Source organism: Nannospalax galili, unplaced genomic scaffold (genome assembly GCF_000622305.1).
Source record: "Nannospalax galili isolate Female #2095 unplaced genomic scaffold, S.galili_v1.0 scaffold355, whole genome shotgun sequence".
NCBI classification, from domain to species: domain Eukaryota; kingdom Metazoa; phylum Chordata; class Mammalia; order Rodentia; family Spalacidae; genus Nannospalax; species Nannospalax galili.
The window spans coordinates 1,962,039-1,986,203 of record NW_008336848.1 but is presented as its reverse complement, the minus strand read 5'-3'; the positions used below and the strand labels follow the sequence as shown (position 1 = coordinate 1,986,203).

The window sequence follows — 24,165 nt, the reverse complement described above, 5'->3', positions numbered from 1 at the left end:
AAACTGATTTTTTTTCTTCACTACTATATCCCTAGATACTAGTGTCTAGAACAGTGTCTGGCATTGAATAGACATTGGGAAATTCTTTAGAGTAAATCAACAAAGTTATTTTGGAAGGTGAAAACAATGTTCAGAGCTAATTTTTATCAAATAATGAATTTGAGTCAGTGCACTTTGCCATATGTACTACTGACATTAGGAAGTAAATCAAAGGTTATATGGTTTCATAAAAGTCTGTAACACATTTACTGATTTATTTGTAATGATAAAATCTAAGGTAGTGCAAAGTGAGACCTTCCTCACACTTGTAACTCAGCTTTAGAAGATCATCTGCTGGGCAGCGGTGTAAATGTAGTCACATTTATTTATCTGCTGTACAAAGTAGTATAGTTACCAACACTGGAATCTTAGTTTCATAGATGTGCAGCGGGAAACGTGGCTCAGCAGTTAAGAACACTTGCTGTTTTTCCAGAGGACCTGGGTTCTATTCCCAGCACCCACATGGCAGCTAACAATTGTCCATAACTCCAGTTCCAAGGAATCTTGACACTCTTCTGACCTCCATGGGTACTGCACAACACAGGTGCACCTACATACATGCAGGCAATACAGTCATACACATAAAATAAAAATAAAATATTTAAAAAGTTTCATAGCTGCTCAGCTGGTCACTCGCTCAACCTAATTTGCTTCTTTCTTTTAAAAATAGCAGAGAGAAGATGGCACTTCAGGAAATCTAGGGTCATTTAGAAAAAAACTGATACAAGTAATTTGGAAAGGGAACTTTGGTGAATCAGGTGGAGTTATTTGTAACTTCAGGAAAGGCAAAGGAAAGGGTCTTTCTTTAGTTTTTTTCTTTCTTCCTCCCCACCTCCCCCTCCCCCTCTCCCTCCCCCTCCCTTCCTGGTACTGGGGATTGAACACCTTGGGCCTCACACATGCTAGGCAAGCACTTATCACTGACCTATATCTGCAGCCCTTTTTCTAATTTCATTTTGAAACAGGGTCTCACTAAGTTGTCCAGACAGACCTTGTGATCCTCCTGTCTCAGCCTCCTCAGTAGTTGAGACTATAGACCCCTAGGTCTTGGTTCCCTGTTGATCATAGTATTTACTCCAGGAGAGAAACTGAAGAATGCTTTCAGTTTGAGGAAGGGCTGTATATTCAGACATCAGCATATTTCTCCAGGAAAAGGTATCACATAGGATTATGAATTATTGAAAGCCCATATTTATTAACATAAGTTGAGCAGAACAAAGTACGACCAACCTAGAAGTGAGGACTTGAGAACATAGAAAGACTGCTATGATCCAGGTGGGTGTTGGGTGAAGTGCCAAGGCTGGAAAAGACCGGGAAGCCCTATACAAAGGCTACAATGTATGGCCTTGAGGCACCATGTCTCCTTTTATAAAAACAATTCCATAGAATTACTGTGAATAATTACAGTAGAGTTATTTTTTTTTACACTTTGTTACCATTAACTAGTAAACTCATACATTCATTAGCTGAAGTTAATTTTTAAGCTTAGAGTAAGAGCACTATTTCTTAAAATAGAAGTGAACTATATATTATTTACAATTTGTGTAGAGTTATTATTCAAGGTTTGTCCTTGAGGTTCTTAAAATAGCAGGGTGTCACACTTTTTCTAGCATTTGATGTGCACTCAGAAAACTTTGCCACAATGTCTTAACCTGTTATGAATTGGAACTGCTAAAGACTTAGCAGACTGTGCACCGGACTGTATTTTGGGAATCACTGGTTCTTGTTCACTCTACATCCTTACTATAATAAGTGTGGGGCCATGAATTGGTGACCTTGGTACCACCTGGGATCCTTCTGGAAGGGAAGACAATGAGGTTCTGCCTCAGACCTGCAAATCAGAATTGCCAGCTCCTTTGCATGGTCAGCTGATGTCAATGGACACTAACAGCTGTTAAGTGCTGCTCTAAAGACCCCTGCCAAGTCGGGCTGTAGAGCAGAATAAATATCTTTCGTAACAAGTGACTCACTCTCCAATAGTGAAACCTGTTACTATCTTTAGGTATCCTAAATCTGGGACTTCCTGAAATAAAAGCTACCATATTTTTGTTGATTTTGTTTCTGTATAAATTTTTCTTAAGAATTTATTTTTTTTTAACTGTTTTCTAATAAGAGAACATGCAGTTTTTGTTGGTTGGTTCGGTGTTATGGTTCACCTTGTATAAGAAAAGCTGTGAGGAGCAGCTTTAATTTTTTTTTCAACTTTATTTTTTTTTTCAGGATATGGCACATTCTGACAACTAGCTGTCCTGTAATGCGCCTGCCCTGCTGCCTTTCAGCTCACTTTCTTCTGTTTTTATTCTTCTCACCCTCCTCCTCGTTTTCCTTTCTCCCCCTCTTCAGACTCTCTGAGAGCACTATAGTTCCTCCTCCACCTCTGCCTTTATCCGTAAAACTGTCTGTGTGGAGCACTCGAAAAATAAGACATATGCGTCTTTCATTACCAGCTTGCTTCCGACGGACTGAGCTGATTTCTTTGGAAAACCAGTCATGAAGGACAGTGATGTAGTATGTGGGGCTGTTTTGGCTGTTGGGTTTTTGTGTGTTTGGTTTTGTTTTGTTTTGGTGTTTGGTAATTTCAGCATCCTGTAAAGCAGCTTTTAGGAAATCATAAACAAGCTTACTAAAATGCTTTTACTAAACTTTTTAATGGCGTCATATTTTTCTTTTAGCTTAGCCATTCCTTAAATGTGTTATCTTGGTGTTTTATTTCAGCACCGAAGTCTTCACGCTTCAGAAGACAGCCTCCTGAGGCCTCCAATCCCTCCCCAGCACCCTCTCCAAGTGCAGGAACCCACCCTAACAGTGCAGGTAAGCAGAGGCCCCAGCAGTGTCTCAGGTTCCTTAGATACAATTTTGGGCATTCAAAAGAAATGTTCCATTGCTTACAGGTGGTGTGAAAAACCCTCTGCAGCTGCCTGGTGTTTTCCTTCTTATGAGTTTACAGGTGGCCAGTATAGCCGGAAGTCAAGCTATCAAAGTTATGTTATTTTTATTCTCAACTTGAATGGGCTTTTTTGGGAACTAACTTGAGCTAAGATGCAAAAAAATAGTGAGAAAACTCTGAAGTTAAAAGCGGGGCATTCTGTGTTTCACAAATACTGTAAAAATGTGATTGCTTACAAGTCATGGGCAAGAGGCTTGTTCCTTCTGGGTCATGCTTTCTCGATAGAATTTATCCTATTTCCATTTGTCTTTAATGAAAAATGATCAGTAATTTTATTGTGCTACCATATTATAAATTTTAGGTTTATTCTTCTACCTATTCCTGGAACCTCATGGGCAAATTTCAGACACCAACTTATTAACTCTATTCTGAGAAAGCTCTAAAACAAAAAGGTCCATCAGGAATTAGCTATATTTTTGTTGTTTTGGTTTGGTTTTTGTGACTGGGTCTTCCTGCTGCCCCAGCTGGCTTGGAATTGGGGCCTAGAACTCCTTGTGTAGACTTGCGTGGCATTAAAAGCATGTGATATCACACCGGGAATTTTTTTACTTATGAATTCTTGCAGTCTTTTTGATACATTAAGATTTGTCAAAAAAAACAGCTTATTGTATTAGCAAATTTGTCACAGTACAGCCTTTAAATAAAAAAAAAATTATGTGTATTATGTGTATGAGTGTTATGCCAGAAGAGGGAGAGGGCATTGAATCTCCTGAAACTGGAGTTAACGACAGTTGTTAGCCACCATGTGGGTACTGGGATTTGAACGTGGGTCTTCTGCAAGAACAGCCAGTGCTCTCAACCACTGAGCCATCTCTCCAACCACTTTTAATTTTTTAAACTTGTATTAATTCATTGTGTGTGTGTGTGTGTGTGTGTGTGTGTGTGTGTGTGTGTGTGTGTGTGTTCAGGGAACTGCTTGCTGGAGTCTGTTCTCTTCTTCCACTATTTGGGTCCCATAGATCAAACTCAGGTCGGCAGGCTTGGTGGTAGTCTCACTGTCCCAACAGCACAGTCTTGTTTGGAGACCTTTTCATAACAGCTGTATATTGATGGAGAAAGTATGCTTTAGCAGTGCTGGCAATTTAAATATTCACCATCATCTTGGAATTTAGTCCTTGAGGATGTCTTAAGTTTTTGCTTATTAACCCTGAGATTATTTATAGTGCTTTCACAACCCTCCTCCAGGACAGTCCTGGGCCACTAGACTTGAACATCTCTTGACTGCTATGATCCTAGGCTGGATGTCAGGCAAGAACCTCGGGTTCTTACTGCTGGCAATCTCTTATGGAATCTGGACTGGAATTATTTTGGTGATTGGGGAGCAGCTTTTCCTATTTTCTGACATCAAGGAGATTGGAGTATTTTGAGAGTCTTTCTAGCATAATCATGAAAAGCATGAACTTTGGTGCATGTGGGCTCACCATTTCTGCTGCTGACTGTGGGGATCTTTGGGCAGGTCTTCCCTTCTCAGTGCTGCAGTGTCTCTCTCTGTAGAGTTTGGATGACAATGATACCTTTCTTTGAGGGTGATTTTGGTGATTAAGATTTCTGCACCTAGAACATTCAGAATGGGTTAAATGTTTAGTATATTTTAGCTAATTTTTGTCTCATCTGCTGTACAATGTTTATTCTTCTGTATCCATTTGCTAGCCTAAGGCTTATATATATATTTCATTCTTCATCCTTACCCTGTTAAACTTGCCATGTCACTCAAATCCGAGGACACAGAAGCTGACTCTTTGTCAACATGATGAGAGATCTTAAACAAGATGAAACCTATTTGCCAATTCAGGTTATTTTTAAAGTTCTTGACTTTATTATTCTTAGGCAAATTTGAAGCTGGGTGTGTTGGTACACACCTAAAATCCCAGCAACTGGAAGGAACAGGCAGAAGGATTAGCCAGATGCTGCTACCTAGTAAATCAGGTCAGCTGGGTTACCTGAGATCCTGTTTTGAGAAAAAAAGGAAAACATTTGAAATGCTGATTATAAATCTGGATTTGTTTGATTTTGCTAAATCTCAGTATCTGTGTAGTTTGTTATGAAAAGCATAAAAATGAATAGTTTTGTTAGCAGAGATAGGTTCTGATTCTAAGATGAGTTTGGACAAAGAATTATTTCTGTTTTGATAGTCTTGTATTTTATATTCAGAATCATATGATTAAGGAAGACTTCTGTAATCAGATACTTTGAAATGTCAAACTTAATGTGCAGAAATAATGAGTGTCATGGTAATGGAAACTTACTTTTATTGAAGTTATTATTAGTCTTAGGTCATGAAGATCTAAGATCTTTGCCCATGGTGTTTTTGAGATAGTTTTTGAGCAAAGTCTTGGCATATGGTTAGCTAGTATCTTACTAGTTCCAAAAGAAAGTCTTTACTGTGTGCCAGATACTTTAATTATATTTACTATGGATACCAAGCTCCTTTCATTATATCATTAGTCCCCATTTTACAGAAGAAAATGAGACATACAGAAATTAAGCAAATTCTGGGGTCATGTGGGTAGGCAGAGGAACTCCTGAGATTCAAATCCAGGATGACTGACTGCCAAGCAGGCAACTCTAACACTCAATTATGCAGCCTCCTCCTGAGTGTAAAGAGCATGAAGAAGATGAGAAGTGGAAAGGTTAAATTATAGATGCCTGAAATTCTAGGCTTAGTGATTTAATGTGTGTTTGGCAGATAACCAGTGAAAGTTTTGCTGTGGGATGTGTGGAAAGATGAGAACTGCTCTTTGAGAATGTTACGCCATCCATAACACTTGGGCTGGTTTAAAGGGAGAATTAGGGGTCATTGGGAGGACCTGAGGGAAAAGTAATGAGAATGTGGGTTCAGGAAGCTACATTAAGATCACAGCCTGAGAGCACCTGAATTCAGGGGGACTGAGGAGGGAAAGAGATAATAGAAGCACGGGCAGGGAAGTGACAGGAGACCCAGGCTAGTATGGCTCCAGCCAGAGGGAGGTGGGCCAGAAGTTGAACACTATAGAGATCAGAGAGGAGTGGAACAAAAGACAGGCCAGCGGATCAGTGGTATCAGTCTTTTCATTCCCTAGTGATTTGTTTACTCACTAAATATTTCGTGATAGACATCCACTCAAGAACGCCTTGCTGTGTACCCACTGTGTTACTTATTAGCAAAACTGCATTTTACAACTTTTTAAGGTCTTTGCAACTCTGCCTCTTCTGTAATTTGGTGCATAAGGCTTTACTCTTGTCTAAATACCTGGACTCTGGCACCCTTTCTAGCTCTTAAGATCTGTAATTCTTGGATCCAAATTATAAATAGCAGTCACTAGAAATACTGCTCTCAGTGTTTAAAGGGGGATTTGTTTAGCACTTAAAAAACCCTTTAAATTACACTTATTTTGTATTGTGTGTATATGTGGGGGTTAAAGGACAAGTTGAGGAGTCAGTTTTGTTCTCTCTTTTCAACAAGTAGGTTCTGGGTATTAGCGGGTTTGAGTTACCTGCTGAGCCATCTCACCAACTCATTCAGTCAAGATGCAGAATGAAGTGGGCATCCTGTAGGTACAGTGTGACGAGAGGAAGTCAATACATCTTCTCTCAAAAATGCCAGCAGTATCATGGGGACTGGTAAAAGGTGGAGGATAAGTCTGGGAATTATGTAGGAGGGATGGTGTCTGACAAATTTACAAATAAACCACAAGCATTCCTGAGTAGGGTGAGGGAAACCTCAATCTCTCTTATCCTCAAAGAATATTTGATTTGTTTCTTCAGAGTCTGTTTATTAACCATTTTGAAAGGTCAAGCCCTGGAGACTTCTAAAGTCTTGGGAGTTGGAAGGAGCTTCTAGCTCTCCTTAGAACCCCTAGCTTCTGTGAAGTGCTGATGCTGTCAGTGAGATCCTGTCCCTCTTTCCTCTGACCTCCAGTAGTGCTTCTCAAATACACGGAACACCTAGGTGCCTTCCTGGTGACACTATACTCCTTGGATCACACTTGAAGTAGTAGAACTCTGAAATAATTTTTCTTTACTCCTCATAACAGATACAGTAATCTTTGAATCAGAATAGCTTAGCTTCTTCACTAGAAAGAACTCTGCTCCACATGTCCTTGAGTGCATATGCAGTATATTTATGTAGATATTCAATGCATTATCAATATAAATAAATTTAGAGATTCTTTGTTCAGTGACATATTATTCAACAGCACCAGTAATTTTAACAGTTAATTTTTCCATTTTAACTGAAGTAATTCCATTGTTTAAAAATAGGCACCAGAATGTGGTGATATAAAGCTTTAATATAAAGTTAAAAGACTTACTATACTATCCATGAAAACATGTATCTGCCCAAAGAGTTGTAATTTGAATGTTTGTTGTAGTTTATTTACAGTAAGCAAAAATTGCAAAGAAATCAAATGTTTTCTTTCTAGGAAAATGATAGACAAATTCAAAACAGCGGAATACTGCTTAACAATGAAAAGAAATGAATTCCTGGTGCAAGAAAGCCGCAACGCTGAATGTGCTTTTCAAAGCAAAGACACACCCTGTATGGTTACATTTCTATGAAATTACAGAAGCATCAAGACTATAGTAATGCCATCTGATTGCTAGGATCAGAAAAGAGGGGCAAGGAGCTGGTTGCAAAGGAGCACAAAGGAAATTTGGGGGTTGATGGAAATGTTCAGTACCCTAATACTGATGATTGTTAAGGATGGTAAAATTCTTCAAAAGTCATCAAACTGTATACTAAAATGTGTATTTATTTATGGCATAAAATTTCTTTCAGAATAAAGCTAATTTAAAAAATTGGGCTAATGTGCTAGAGAGATGGCAGCTAACAACTGTCTGTGACTCCAGTTCCAGGGGATCTGACAGCATCTTCTGTCCTCCACTGGCATTGCACAACACGGGTGCACTTACCTACATGCAGGCAATATATGCATACACATAAAATAAAAATAATAATAGTAAATAAAATATTTTTAAAAATTGGGCTAAGTCCTAATGTGTTTACATTGTCTAATACTTCTTGGAGCCGTTGTCTCCTCAGTAAAATCTCAGCATAAGAAAAGAGGCTCAGCGTGATGGGTCACACTTATAATCCCAGCATTTGGGAGGTAAAGGCAGGAGGATCAGGAGTTCAAGACCAGCCTGGAACACTGTCTGGAAGAGAAAAGAAATCCATTCTAAGAGAAGTAAGTCTCTGAGAGAAAACATGAGCCCAGAGTAGGAGCATAAGAAGTTCTCTTAAAACTTTCTTGCATATGTGTAATAGATCTGAGTCTCAAGTGAGAGATTTTTAAAATAGGAAGTTCAGTTCCTTTATTTTTAACATTTGGTATAGTTACTATTAGCTGAATGGTTTTACTGTGTCCAGCTGTGCTATTAAAAAATAAAAATTCTGCTGAAAAGTCAAGTTACTCTCTTCTTTATAGTCTTCACAATGAGCCCACCCCCTTTTGGGGGTAGAGATTTGGTCCTCTGCCTTGGCAGTGAGAGCTTGTATTCAATTAGTTGAAAAGATCTGTCTGCATAGGCACAGGAGGAAATCTATCTTGCAAAGCTTTCTGTACTGACTGAAGGAGAAGGATGTGTGTGGCTGCAGACCAGTGCATTAGCTGAACAACAGATGGATGGGAGGCAAAGAAACCTAATTGTATAAGATGTTCCCTTTCTGCCAAGCAGAAGGAAAACAGCTATGTCTTTAGAAATTGGCCAGAAGTTATGTAGTTGGGCCAATTTGTTTAAACAACTCAAAGTTGTTTGGGGAGGGGATATAAATCAAGTTATAATTTTCTATTAGTTCAGAAGTGGTTTTCCTGCTTGACTTTTATCAAATAACAGTAGCTGGTAACTTCGGATTTAAATTAACATTTTGGGGTGAAATATTGCATATTCTGTACATGCATTGTTTTTCATTTCTTTAATGAGGGTCTATTGAGAATTTTCAGATATTTCTAGCAAAAAATTCTATTCCTTATTTATCTCTTTGTGAGCTGAATAAGTTTTCATATTTAAGTGCTTTAAACATATTTTAATAAATGCACACATTTAATGTATATCACACCATTGTTTTTCCTTTTGGGGGGGGAGGGTGTTAGAATTGAATCTAGGGCCTCATGCATGCTAAGCACATGCCCTACTACTGAACTACACCCCGAGCCTCTCTTTGTCTTTAAAATATATTAACTCAATATATTAAGTTCATAGTGTTATAGTTAAAAATACATTTATTATAATTTTGAGTATTAAACAACTCTGCTGAGGGGTTGATAGAACTTATGAATTAATTATTATGTGTGAAAGGGCTTAGTTCTGTGCTGGCATTTATTAGGTGTATAATAAACTAGGCTGTTATTTACATGGCAATGGCGTCCAGAGGATGGGAGGCCTTGGTATGTAAAAGGCCATCAATGTACTCTGCACCATCAGGTAAGATAATGACTGTACTTAAAGGAAGATTTTGAGGTGAAGAAGACCAGAGCCTTTCTATGTGCCACTGTGGGGTCTACTTTCTCCCATAAGTCTTAGACTAAGTGGAGATGACTTGATTTAGGGAGGCCTACCTTAGAGGATCTGGATCTAAATAATAGACATTAATGCAGCCTGGAGCTGGAGGGCTTGTTATGGGTTTCTTTACAAGGGTATGTGACTGCAGAGAATTATCACAAACAGCAATAAGTACAAAGAGAAAGAAGGGGGGCAGAATGTGAGATCTGCCCATGTCCAGATAGTCTTGAATGTGTGCCGGTGTGAGCTGAGGACCATCAGAAGCCTGAATGGAGGAAGGCTTGTGGGAGGACTGAATGGTCATGGATGTCAGCAGGACTACTGAGTCAGAGTGTGATGAGCTATGAACAAGTGTTGCTAAAGGGAAAGTCACAGCTGAAGTCTAGCTGCTGCTGAAGTCATAGATACTGGGTGCCCACAGGGCTGTGTGGAACTAGTGGGTTGTACTTTCATACTAACATGCAAGTTATTGGGTATTAGCAGCAGCACACTGGATGTGAGACCAAGCCTAGTGCAAAAAGATTAAGTCATATTACTGATAGAGCAGGAAAGAGAAGGCTTTGCCACACAAAGGATGGGAACATGGCTTAGGACCTTAGTTATTTAAAATTTTGGAGGTTTGGCTGCTAAGCTGCTGGGCAGGAGCAGTGGGAGGGGGAATATATGAATGCATATATTACACATGTAATGCAGGAACCTACTAGTGGAAATTGAGCTTCCGTGGATGAGTGGTATCTGCAGGAAACCTGACCAAACTGTTGAACTGCTAGCCCTGGGCTCCGCAGGCTCACTTTTTCTAGTACCAAAATCAGCCCAGAGGTTGGGGTGGCTGAGCCTACAAATGAATATTAGGAAGGACCTGGACCAAGGCCAAGAGGAAATGGGGCCATAAAAACCAGGCAGCAGGGATCTGTGAATACTCAACACTGAAAAAGCGAACACCAAGGCTGTTTCTAACATGCTATTGTGTGATATTGAGATACCCCAGAGTTTTTGTGCTTGGTGAGTAGGACACTTTTCATAATTGTTGCTGGACCTGCCTTCTTTCTACTTGTTTAGATAAGCAAGCTCCCTTGGGCTAGAGAAAGCATTAGGAGGACCTGAAAATAAAAGAAAATATGGGCATTTCCAAGTGCCATTTTTTAGGGTTTGCTTTGTTTTTATGAGCAATAGCACAGGTGGGGTGGGGGGAGGTTGAAACAAATAGAGTTGAAGTAATAAGGTTTTATTTCAGCAGAATTTACATCAAAAGACTATGAATTTTCTATTTTATGAATTGATATTGAATTGATACAGTTTAAGAAGTGGGTGGAATTGACAATTAGAGAAATAGTCTGTAATGTTTAATCTGGTATCTAAAGGGTGGAAACTGCTCTTTTGTAAAGACTTGCCCCTGAGCAGAGAGTGCATACTGGGATTCTGGTATGATAAATATAGTTTGAGTCCTGGTTCTGCTCCAGGACTAAATTTGTGTCAGGTCAAAAATGTAATGTTCCTCTCTGCACTTCAGGAAGTTTTCCACTTCCTCACAGGGTGATTATGAGGTAACATGAAGTAGCACACCAAAAGCCTTTTCCAGATGCTTGGCGCATGCTGTGTTCCTACTGTGTTCTCAGTGAATTCAAATCGATACTGTTTCTTGGGCAAGTGCCATTTGTGGGAAAGTAGGATAAAAAATTAATACAGAGCAGAGTTCTGGTATGTGTAAGAACATTCAATCACCATCTGCTTAGCAGTTTCTGTATGACAGGCCTGTACTGGGAATAAAGTGATAGGAAAGACAGTACCTCCTTTCATGCCACTTGCAGTTATACAGGGACACCCTCTGTAATATCTGTTATGGTCTCTGTACTTCAGAAAACCATTTATTTATTTATTTTTATTTTTTAAATTTTATTTATTTATTATTTATTCATTTATTTTTTTCTGCTCCATTGTTCTGTAGTATATCTCAGAACAGGGATTCTCAAAACTTTGTTTTCATTAAGAACCCCAAGCTCGAGTGTTGACTTGTTAATGTACCTCCCACCCCACCCTGGCCTATCTGGTGCTGACTCTTGGTTACTGCCCTTTCATTGTTATCTAGACTTTCCCTTCCAAAAGTCTAGGCCAACAGACCACTATAAAGAAGTTTTAGATTAGCAGTCTCTCTTTTGGTTCCCCTCATGCCTTTTATCTTGAGATGACAGGATGACACCAGGACGAGAATACTAAGAAGTGAATAGACTAAGTCTCCTTCTGATTCTCTTGAATTATTTGATCTGAGACAACTTAGTTTTAGAAACCTTGACTTTCCTGACTCATCAAGGGATCATACATGCCCATTTAGCAAGCTTGTGACCCTAGCATGACATGATGGACTTACAGGCTATTCATGAACTTTGAAGTTCAATACAAAAATACATACTTTTGTTACTGAAGGGGGGGAAACTGTTGAATTTTTTGTAAAGTGTGTGTGTGTGTGTGTGTGTGTAGGCCAGAGGTCAACAATCAGGCATCTTTCTCAATGACTTTCCACATTTATTTACTTACTTTTTATTTATTTATTTATTTATTTATTTATTTATTTATTTATTTATTTATTTATTTATTTATTTTCTGAACTGAGGACCAAACCCAGGGCCTTGCGCTTGCTACCACTGAGCTAAATCCCCAACCCCTCCACTTTATTTTTTGAGACAAGTTTCTCACTGAACCTGGAATTCATTTGTTTATTTGGTTGTACTAGCTTGTCAGTGAGCTCCAGGAATCTGCCTGTTCCTCCCTCCCCGACCCAATGCTGGTTACAGACATACAGCTACACCCTGTTTTTATTGTGGGGATCATAACTCAGGTCCTCATGTTTATACAGCAAGCACTTTACTGACTAAGCCATCTCTCCAGCCCAAACTGTTGCCATTTTTTTTTTAGCAAATTCTTCATGCTCTGAGAAGAGATCACAGGCTGGCCTCTGGATGAGTTCTGTTCTTAATGCCTGTGGCCTACATGCTAGAGGATCAATGGCTTTGTTACAACCTGGTTTGAGGTTCAACATTTCAAAATTTGATATCAGTCATGGTTAATGTCAAGATTTTAAAGCGTCTTTGCTTTGGTAATAGATGCTGTATTCCTATATGTCTTTTCAAAATTACAACTCCTATATTAAATCCCAAGTTGTTTTCCTTTGATGCTTTTGGACAAAGTGAAATGGTCATTCTGTTTACAGAATTGTAATTAGACAATTAGTTTATTTGTGGAAGCTTTTTCCTGCGAGCAAGCAGAAGGGCCATATGTGTTTATCACAAGGATATCCTGGTTGGCCCTGGTCTAATTTGCACCTTAAATATCAAAGCTTTAAACTGGCCATGAAATACTAGAGAGTGCCTAAACTTCCTCAGGTTTTTTACAGGTGCTGTGTGCAGTGGCTCTTCAAAAGCAAGTTTATTTTACTTTTTGGCATAAAAAAAGAACATTCTCTCACACTTCTTTGTTTTCAGTTAAACCACATATTAGGCAATGAAAAACAACAGATTCTCACTTACCTACAACTTCATAATCTCTAAAATACTATACAAATTGCATAGAGATTATGTTTTCAGGAATAGATTAGCAAATTGAGTGGTAAATACTGACATCTTATTCTAGGGCCCTTATGTGTTGTTTTACTTTAGAAATAAATATGTTTTCTAAAAAAAAAATTGCTGATACTGGTTAAGCTATATCCTTGTTAGATATTTACATAAAGTGTGTTATTCTGGGTAGAAACCTAAATGCTTGGTTTGAGCATTTAAGCAAATTGTTTAGAGACTACATTAGACTATGTTCAGTTGCTGTCTGGTCAGTGTGACAATCTGGCAAGATTGGGGGTGTGCTCTTGCTTGTAGACATGTGTGGGCACTCCAGCTGCATGAAGCAAACTGACCCAAGGCCCCCAAGCCTCAGGTGGAGTTGGGCTGTGGGTCATGTCATTTCACAGGAATTATGCCTACTCGATTACAAGTGTGTACAAACTAAAATTTACCCATTTAACTTGCCTGTTTATTTTCCTTCTCTTGACACAGTCTTCATTTCAAACTAAATTATGCTGGTATGTGGGAGTAGTGGCTACACAGATCAATAGTTGACAGTCAAAGAAGAGTGACAGTCAGAGAGACCTGACAAGCATGCTCAGCCAGATAGCCACATCAGTTTAGGACTGCTCTGCAAATAGCCAAAAGTTATTATTAGCACCAGAGAGTCTGAACTGAGAAGCCCAGCACAATTATGATACTTATTAAGATCCTTTTTTATCAAGAAAAAAACCTTCAACTTTGTTTAGAGTGTTCCATTTACAAAGACAAAAAAGTGTCTTAAGCTGGGAGTTAGGAGGATAGCTTAGTCAGTAAAGTGCTTGCCATAGAAGCATGAGGACCTGACTCTGATCCCCAAAACCCATGCACAAAATCTAGGCATGGTGGCATGCACTTAAAATCCCAGTGCTGGGAAAGCAATGGCAGGAAGGTCTCCAGGGCTCTCTGATGAGCCACTCTAGATTAACCAGGCCGGTGAGAGATGCTGTCTCAAAAGGCAAAGTGAGCAGCACCTGAAAAGGCTGTCCTTTGAGCTCCACACACATATGCATACATCTGTACCTATACACATGAACATGCACATACAAAAAAAAGATAATAAAATTTAAGTTTATTTCCACTTGAACTTATTTTCCTGTAGAATGGGTAAGTGTTACATTATTTGGAAATGTATTCAACCTGCCTCTTACTTTCTATACTGCCTTACCTGGGTTGAGGTTTATAGTTCTGGGTGAGAAGTAATAATAAATGCAGTTTAGATGAGCTGGAAACTTGATAAGAAGGGGGAAATATATATATATATATATATTCACTTAAAGTCAGAAGCACTGAACTAAAATGTCAATTACAGAACCATATATTAAGTTTGCCTTTTGCATTTAATTACTTATTAAAGCAGGAGTTTTTCCATTTCTGTTTTTCCTGTTTGAAGTGAAGGGCAGGGTTACCACACAAACATGTGTCAAATGTTGATACTTTTTATATTCAGTAAAATTTTTGTGTGTGTGTATATGTTTACATTCTAGACAAGATTTTTTCTGTCCACAAATGTGCGTTAACTTAATGCAAAACAAACAAAACCACATATATCTATGCTATGATATTAAAAAGCCAAATATGTACATCTAAAAGGGTATAAAAATTGAGGGTATATGAGATATTTTAACAGATTCTTTTTTCTTTCAAATTGGAAGGACTCTAAAACTTTTATATCTAATATATCTAGTGAAGTGTTTATTCATGTCCTGAGGTACATGTTCACTCTTTATTGAGAAGGATAAGAAATAGATATTCTTCACTGTTTTGAAGAAAGATCTTGGGTATGAAAATATATAATTTTTTTTCTTAAAGCTTTTACTTTTTACCTAACATGAAAAAGTCATAGAGAAGTCCCTAGCTTTGATACCATAGAACTATTGGTCTAAACATGCATCAGGTGTTAATTACTGAGGAAAATAAAAAAAAGAGTTCTTTCTGCACATTCACTGAGCATTTTCAGTATTATAGGCCTCTACCATTCCTTCTGGGTGAGGAAGAGCTGATTTTCCTAAAGCAAGGGACTCTAGATAGGCTGACTAGACCTGAGTAGATGAACTTGCTCTGCTCATTTTTTTAAAAAAGTTATTTATGAGCCGGGCGTGGTGGCACACGCCTGTAGTCCCAGCACTTGGGTGGCAGAGGCAGGCGGATCTCTGTGAGTTCAAGGCCAGCCTGGTCTACATAGTGAGTTCCAGGAAAGCTGGGACTACAGGGAGACCCTGTCTCAAAAAGACAAAAAAAAAAGTTATTTACTAATGAGCATATTTGGGCCATGTTGGAAACCTGTCTGAATAACCCTCTCTTCTCTTTGGATTCCATTTCAGGCAGGCCAGCCATGAGAGGATACCTCATCGCCATATGTTTGAGTGCTGTCTTCCTCTATTATGTGCTGCATTGTATCTTGTGGGGAACAAATGGCTATGGGTAAGTTTCATTTTCACTACTTGCACATTTCTTTCGAACTGGTCTTTTTACACACAAATGATATTAGAGGGACCTAGCTAAAATAATCCTTCCAAATGACATTCTAGCATGTTGAATCTTTTCTGGACTTCCATTATACACTGGGATCTCACCATTCCAGTATGCCGTAGATTGATTCTCTAACAATTTAAAACCATTGAGTAGGGCTGAGGAGATCACTCGGTGGGTAAGGTGCTTGCCCAGAAACCATGTAAAAGCCTGGCATAACTACATGCATCTGTCACTTGCACTGGGGAAGGGGGGCAGTGGAAACAGGATTACTTGGGCTTACTGGACAGCCAGCCTGGCCAACAAACAGCTCTAGGTTCAATGAGAAACTTTGTCTCAAGAGAATAGTCACAGACAGTATACAAATATACACCACACACACACCACACAGTTTTAAAAAACTAAAATCCTATTTCTTACATATTTCATATTCATGCCTAGTGAAGCAGTACTGTTGACTGTTTGGGACAGAATATTAATTTCCTTGGATTAGTGGAGCAATTCGTGGACTCAGTGGCCTTTGAGTTTTAGATTGTTATTGGTAATATATACATATCACATAGAGTTTCCTTTGTTTAAAAATATTTTATGGTATATATGTTTTGAAATACAGTTGAAATAAAATACTTTTAAAACTTTGTGAGGAAAGATAATTTTACTGCAGAGGAAATGTATTCTATAGTGTGTTTTTAACACTTCTCCCCATTTTCAGTCCTTTGACTAAGAACAAAGTTTTGATGTCCTTTAAATACTAAACAAATGGCAGTACACAATTAAATCAAAATAAATTGCATGATAACTTCCTGTCTTAGACAAATATCAGTATTTTGTCAGATTTCAATAGATTCTAGATTGTTTCTAGCTACAAAAAAATGTCATGTTTCTGCACTGAATTTCATCAATGAAGAATTTTATAATGCTTTTTCATGAAATAAAGTTAGGTAAATGCTACTGGGAGAAAAACCCAGTCAGATGGATGGGTTTGGCCTTAAAGTTTTAGCCATGGGATCTAAATGCTGGGCTAGAACTCTGATATCTGATTATGCATCCAAAGAGAATTATTCCACAGAGGTCTGTTTCTCCATCTCTGCCACCTTCTTGCATTCCACACCTAAAGGTGGAAGGTAAGAGGAAAGCAAAAAACTTATTAGATTACTATTTGTCTTCTTTTTTTTTTTTTTGAGATAGGGTCTCATTATGTATCCCCGGCTAGCCTGGAACTCACTATGTAGACCAGACTGGCCTTGAATTCACAGAGATCCACAGGCTTCTGCCTTCTGAGTGCTGAGATTAAAGGCATGTGCCACCACATCTGGCTAGCTTAGATTACTATTTATATAACTATTTGTAATAGGCAGGGTTCTTTAAAGGAACAAGACCCTTAGGGGAGATAGATAGATGGATCTATAGATAGATGATATATAGATAGATCGATACATCATATTATGAAAATGACTTCCGTGAGAGAGGCTGGATAGTCCAACAGTGGTTATTTGTAAGCTGGAGAGGCTGAGAACATGATAGTTGCTCAGCCCCCAAATGTCGAATGTCTCAGCAGTCCCAATTTTGCACTGAAAGATTCCTTTTAAGTCTCTTGTCTTCATTTCACTTTGGAAGGTAGGAGAAACTGGAGTTTGATGTTAGCAAAGTATAGATACATACACAAGCAGGAAGGGAAGGCAGGCAGGCTACATTGCTTTTTCCTCTGACCTCTTTATATCTGAGTTATTGCCAGAAGGTGTCACCCACTTTAGGGTAGGGCCTTATCCCCTCAGTTAATCCTTCCAGGGAATACCCTCTTAGACCTACCCAGAGGCACATCTCTTAGTTGATTCCAGATCCCATGAAATTGGCAATCAAGATTAACCATCACAGTACTTATAAATCCTGTTTATCAGAGGGGAACTGATAGAGAAGATAAAAAGGATTTGAATTCAGCACAGTCTTTTGCCATTGGAATTTGAGGAGTGTCCAAACTAAGCTATCATTACTAGTTGCTGAAAGTACCCTGGCAAATTACACAAATTACCTCCAGTGTGTGTGTGCACCATGAGCTTTCTTCCTTACATTAAAACTGTTTAAGGGGCCTGCGGAGATAGTTAAAAGGGCTGGATAAATGGCTAGGTTGGTAAATTTTTGCTACACAAGCATGAGGGAAGACCCGAGTTTGATTCCTAGCACTGACCTAAAAAGCCAGGTGTGGTAGCACTCCAGGAACAGCCAGCCTAGCTGCACTGGTAAGCCCTGGGTCCAGTGAGAGACCCTGTCTCAGACAATAATGCAGGTGGCATCAGAGGAGGAACCATACCCCAGTTATCCGCTGGCCTACACAAATATACATAAACAAAGAAAAACAAACAACAACAACAAAAAAGCCAAGGACAACATGGCTGGGTTTGGTGGCTCATTAGTTAAAGTGCTTGCCATGTAAGCAAGAGGACCAGAGTCCAGATCCAGAAAATCCATGTAAATGCAAGATGGGTATACCCAGCTCACCTGTAATTTTAGCAGAGACAAGGGATCTTCAGAGTAAGCTAGCTCATAAGACTAGCCGTATCAGTGACTTTGAGTTTGGGTGAGAGATCTACCTTTGTGTTTTGTTTTCAAAGCCATCCAAAGTTTGTCTTCCTAATATTCTAAAACAGTAATTCATTTTCTTCGTGTTGCTTTCAGATTTCTAATGACTTTAGAAATTAAATAATATAGCTCATGTTGCCCTCTGAATATAACTCAGTGTTTGCAACTTCATGTGCTAGTCCACCATATATTTATGTTATCACTACATATAAACCAAGGGGTGTTTTCTGTGTGTAATATTCCCAAAAGATTTTGTATTTGTTCCTTTTCTATTGCTGTGATGAAACTCCATGACCAAGGAAACTTATAGAAGGAAGAGTTTATTTGGGCTTAGGGTTCCAGAGGGAAGAGTCCATCATGGTGGGGAAGCATGGTGGCAGAGGAGGCCAGTGCAGAATGCAGAGTGCTCACATCTTCAACCACTCGTAGGATGAAGAGGATAGGCTGGAAATGGGATGGGACGAGGCTCTAAACTATCAAAGCCCATCCCCAGTGACATGCTTCCTTGAACAAAGCCACACGTCCTAAAGCTTCCATGACCTTCCCCAAACAGTGCTACGAACTAGGGACCATATACCATATGTTAAAATACTTGAGTCTATGGGAGAAATTTCTCAAACTACTACAGATGTCTTCCTACATAAGGACTTTAAATGCCTTAGTTCAAGAACCTCATAGTTCTAAGTATGGAGATTTTATATTAAAAAAATTGAAAATTATTTGTTTGCAAAGAGTTCAATCTATTCAGTTTGAATCCTACTAATAAGAAGAAAACAATATTTTATTTATTACTTTTCTTAGTCTGTCACTTTAATTTTTAAAATACCAGTTCTTCATATAACTGATTATCGATGAGCTGTTGTGTGAAGCTGTTTTCCTCTTCCTGGGCTTTCTTCTCCTACTGCTTACCCCCTACTCCCCCCCCCCTTACTTTTGTTGTGCTGTGTCCTGTTTTACAATGTCCTTTTAAGTTCTGGAGACAAGCACTTCATTCAGCAGCCACACAGGGGCCCAACCTGTGCCAAGAACCAAGAGAGTGCTATACAGCTCAGTGGTATGATTTGTGGCATCCAGGGTTTCAAGGCAAAGGTTTGTGGAACCTGCTCAGTCAGGTGTTTCTGCTGTGCTTGCTGTCACTAGATGTTCCCACATGTGGCATGGGGGATGAAAATTACATGGCACTTGGGGTGACTTTGGTTTCTCAGGCCTTTGAGGGCTTCTGAAACTGGAGTGTCATTTAGGCTTCGACAGTGTGGTAATCCCACCCTGAGATCCCTATGAATCACTGCTTTCCCAGTCACCTCAGGTCACTAGTCACTGTGACCTTTCCCACTCTCCGTTGCCTGTCACTCATGAAGCCCTAAGTAGGTATAGGATTTGGAGAAGGCTCTCTCAAACCTCAGGGCTGTGGGGGTAGGGGAGATTTTTGTCTTCTGCTTTAGAAGCCTATTGGTGCTGGTACAGAGTGAGTTCCTGGGGTCTGGGCTTCTTTTTGGACAGGCTTCCTGGTTCTGGTTTCTCATCAGCACTGTGTCTCTCCTAGGTCACTACCTGTGGAAATGAAGTGGAGAAGCAAGGTCCAGCCTTGTTTATTAAAGCCAGCTTTTGCCTCTCTCCAGAGGTAAAAAATAAATAAATAAATAAAAATAAACACTGTAGCCATACAACATGTACAGAATGTATTTCTGCTCATTTCCATACTCATTTTCCTCTTTCATACCAATCTTAGCAGTGTGTAGTGAACACTGCATATAAAGATGAGTTCGAGTAGCCTGTTTATGCTTTTAGTGAGGACTCTGAATGTATTTTAAGGAAAGGCATTGAAACCAGTATTCTTTTCACACAGGTGAGATTGGAGAGGCCTATTTGTGTTTGATCAAAAAAGGGAACTGTTCTTTGAGGTCTTATTTTCCCATCCTTCTTCCAATTCTATTTTTCACTCTTATTATTTTCTGGTTTCATCCCCCTTGCTTAAATTTTAAACCTTATTATTAGAGAATTTCCCTGATCTTTATTAACTTTTGAAGACTACATAGGATTCAAATAATGATTAATCTACATGTGATAATGAATAGTGAGTGATCATTGCATTGTCTGAAATTATAGTTTACTTTTCTATCTACAATGTTCCTTTCCCATGCACCTCCATTTTCATAGATTGGGCCATATTCTTATAGATAATAAAAAATAAATGACAGTCTAGGTTAGGCATGTTTAATTGCATAAAACAATTTTTGAGTGCCCCTCTAAAGTTAAATAATCTGTATAAGACTGCTCAGTGAGTATGTTAAGTCTGTCATTTAAAGGACAAGTCGATTTTCATTTGTCATGTGAACAGTGTTCTCTGAGGACACTCCCCAGACATGTTGCTGCCTCAAAAAGAGAGAAAAGCTAGGAGCCATGCTCAGAAACCTCGGTGCTGTGCAGAGGATGCCTTTGGCAGCTCTGTCACTGGTAGACTAGTGACCCCAGAGTTACTTCCCTCTTCAAGCAGGGGCTTCTCCATCCAAATTGATTAGTGTACTTTACTTACCTTAACCAGCTTTGGTAGTAATAACAGTTGTAGAAAAGTATTGTGCTACAATACATTATAATGTATAGATTGTATCTTACAGTGTGATATCGTAATCATCACAAAGTTATTGCTTATTAATTCTCAGTTGTCTGAGGCATTGTGCCGAATAATTATTTTATTTAGAAATAAAATGTAAGCCACCTAGTATATAATAGAGTCAGACTGGAAATATACATTAGTGTGCAGTCACCATTGCTGTCACTCTGACCAGCTCCAGAAAATAGTCATTTATTGATGATCAGTCATCTGGGGTTTGTTTTTCTCAGGAAGACTACAAAATTCTTAAGTCTTCTTCCAAGTTTAAACAGATAACTGGACACTTTCTCTTACCAGTGTGGATCCTGGACTTGGGGGTCAACACTGATTTAGAAGTGACTGTTGCAGGTTAGAAGTGAGGCTGCTGTCACTTATCAGGGCTGAGGCTAGGACATACGTCATGTCTGGGGCAGGGAACACTGACCTCTTACCTTTTTTCCTTCTCCTGAGTACAGTGTCAGTTTGCAATTCGGCTCATTTCCTGGATAGGATTCCAACCATTTCACTCTGGCTCTTGCTGCTTATTTCCATTTATCATGCTTCATGAGGTGAAGTCCCAGCTTCCACCTGCAGTTTCTAGTCTAGGTACAAAGCTCTGGAGCAGGAAAGACTGTGTGTCTGTGTGTGTGTGTGTGTGTGTGTGTGTGTGTGTGTGCGCGCGTGCCGTGGTAAAGCATAGCAGGATCTGTTCTGTAGCCTCCAGTCTTTCCAGTAGGAGAGAATAGCATTTATTATTTTTAAAATGTATTTTATTTTTTAATTTTGAGCATTTCATATTTGAGTATTATATTTGCATTATTTCCATCCTTCCCAGTCCCCCTTCAATTCCTTCCATGTTTGTTCTTGGGTAAAGTTTGGCTTGATGGACATTATGATAGAGTTCTCAGCTCCATCTGCCTTTAGCTTATCTTTCTCCTTATAGTTGATGTAGCTCATACATATGGCACTTTTGAATTTAGGAATGGCTTAGGATCAATGCCTTCATTCCTTCCTTTGTTTCTTCCTGGCTATCACTTTGTCAGGTAGAGATGTTTTAAAATTTTGTTTTCACCTCCACTGTGATATAATTTAAGTTCTAGTGTCTGGAAAGTGTGTCATATAGTTTCACTGCATGACCCTTCTATCTAACATTTAAATATTACCTTAAGATTTTTTTAATTAAAATGATATTTGTATAATACAAATCATGTGCTGTCATAATTCTGTCATGATTGTACAAGGCTGGAACTATAGTAGCATTTGACAGGATCATGCTTTACCTTTTCCTTCCAGGTTTCACGGGCTTCATCCATTTTTGTGTGCAGATGACTTTGGAGGAATGCATGAAAACAATAAGTTTGCTATGCCCTATGGGATAAAGAAATCAAGTCAGTAGTATTATTCTTACTCTGCCTGATAAATTTGAGTTGTGTTTGATGAGAATCACATGTTTATGTAATTTTAAGGCCTTTTAATTTTTCTGTTTCCTAGTGATCGGGAATAGGATTTGGGGATGGGATGAGAGTAATTGAAGATTTAAATATAAACACTGGTTTTGAGGCAGTATAGAATCAAAGGATAAAATAAGTTTTTGTTCTATTTTTTATGGTGGTAGAGAAACTGCACTTGCTTTTATTCTGACACTGTGGGACGTATGCACTCACATGCTTAACTTTATTGGAGTTTCTGGGGTCTGTAGACGTAGTTCAGCCATTAAGAGTGCTTCCTGTTCTTTCAGAAGAATAGTTCCTAGCACTCACTAGTAGCTCACAACCACCTGTAACTTCAGCTCCAGGGAATCTAATGCCCTCTTTTGGCCACTATGAGCATTCACACATGTGGCATGCAGTCACACAGACACACACATGCATACACACACACACACACACACAATATTTAATTGCTTTAAACTTAACTGATTTCTGTTTTAATGCCAGTATCAGAATCATTTGATCTTGCTAAATTTTATAACTTTTCATGATTATTTTCATATTAAGCATCATTTTGGGTTTGGGGAAGGCAATTTCAGAACATTTGCTATTTTGAATGTGCTTATTGAGCGATGTGCAAATTGCAGACATATCACTAATTTTTTGGTGATTAAGTCAATGTGGCCATACTGCTTGGATATGGGTTAATGAGAGAAGGAGCTAGATAACTTATAGTGTGTGTAAGAAGCTATGATTGTTCTTTTCTTCATAATGCTCCATTTCTCTTCTAGTGGAAGTCTTTCGAGTTGCTCTTGAAAAACTACAGAGTTGTGATCTCTTTGAGTTTGACAAGTGAGTTGATCTCCTTACTTCTCTTACTTTTGGCTTTATCTAAAGTGACTCCAATTCTTAGCTTAAGAAATGTAAAATACATTTACTTAGGAAAATTTCATAGAATTCATATGTAGTTAAAACATTCTAGTAGTTACCTCTGTGCTATTATAAACTCCAAAATTAATGTAGAAATCACAGCATTTTCTGGCTCAGAGGCTTGCAGAGAATTGTAATGATGAACAACACAAGTCCCAAGGTATGGCATTTTTAACCCAGTTTCTGTGTTTCTAAGTTGTTTCCACTCAAGAATTAACTCATACACACACAGCTCACCAGCACAGAGCCTCCCTTCATGGGCTTCCATGTCTTCTTGTGCATTATCCAAACTGCTCCTGCCAGCCTTCCTGCTTTACTTGTTTAAAACACTTGACTATTAGACTACAGAATCATCTCTTTCTTCATACTGAGAATTATATTCATGGGAAGCAGATAGCTTGCTTAGGTATATATTTTGCAACTGCAAACATAATTTAGCTTATGGAGAATTTTATCATTGAAATAACCCCATAGAAATTGAACTTCCAAAATTAAGGTTTGCTTATTTCACAAAGTTTGAAGCTACAATTTAGAATTCAGCCCAGTGAGCCAGTGTAAGCATGTGGATATTGTATGGAAACCAAACATCTATTTAAGAAGGGAAATGGTAGCATTTCCCTCTTCTCCCCAAAAGAACAGAGGTGCTATGCTATTTGGGGATGCAGAAGATATATTGGGTAGCAAAATGAACATGGAGATAGAATTTACAGAATGAGCTGGAGGAACAGTGTTAGATTTTGTTCAGGCCTATCAGATTAGTTGAAGACAAATTACTGAAATGTGGATTATGAATTGTATGTTGATTTACTTTAATTTGGTATAACTTCTAATTTAAAGCTATGTCACCTACTTGATCAGTTTCAACTTTGATCATACATGGCATATCAAAAGTAACAATGTGTGCATACACAGGCACATGCATGCGTATGTACACGCACACACACACATATTCAACGTTTTATTTTTTTAAATGTTATTGAGAATTTCATACATGCATATAAGGTGTTTTGATCAAATCCATGCCCACTCCCTCCCCTCCAACTCCTCCCATATCTCCCCATCACTTTTTTTCTGATAATTTAATGTACTCTTCTTTTTTTTTTTAATGGGTTT

The 24,165-nt window shown here is 38.6% G+C and overlaps 1 protein-coding gene across 3 annotated transcripts in view; it reads left to right on the top strand.

Annotated features, from left to right (window-relative positions):
• Nucleotides 1–24,165, top strand: part of St3gal6 (ST3 beta-galactoside alpha-2,3-sialyltransferase 6) — a 59,679-nt gene that overhangs the window by 16,338 nt on the left and 19,176 nt on the right. For 2 of the 3 annotated variants that reach the window (XM_029562610.1, XM_008831252.3), the window contains exons 2-6: nucleotides 2,755–2,850; nucleotides 15,378–15,477; nucleotides 19,646–19,723; nucleotides 21,986–22,080; nucleotides 22,914–22,974. In XM_029562610.1, coding sequence (XP_029418470.1) covers nucleotides 15,389–15,477; nucleotides 19,646–19,723; nucleotides 21,986–22,080; nucleotides 22,914–22,974 — 323 coding nt within the window. In that variant the 5' untranslated portion in view covers nucleotides 2,755–2,850; nucleotides 15,378–15,388. The remainder of the gene's footprint in view (nucleotides 1–2,754; nucleotides 2,851–15,377; nucleotides 15,478–19,645; nucleotides 19,724–21,985; nucleotides 22,081–22,913; nucleotides 22,975–24,165) is intronic. The other variant, XM_029562611.1, reaches the window with a different exon arrangement.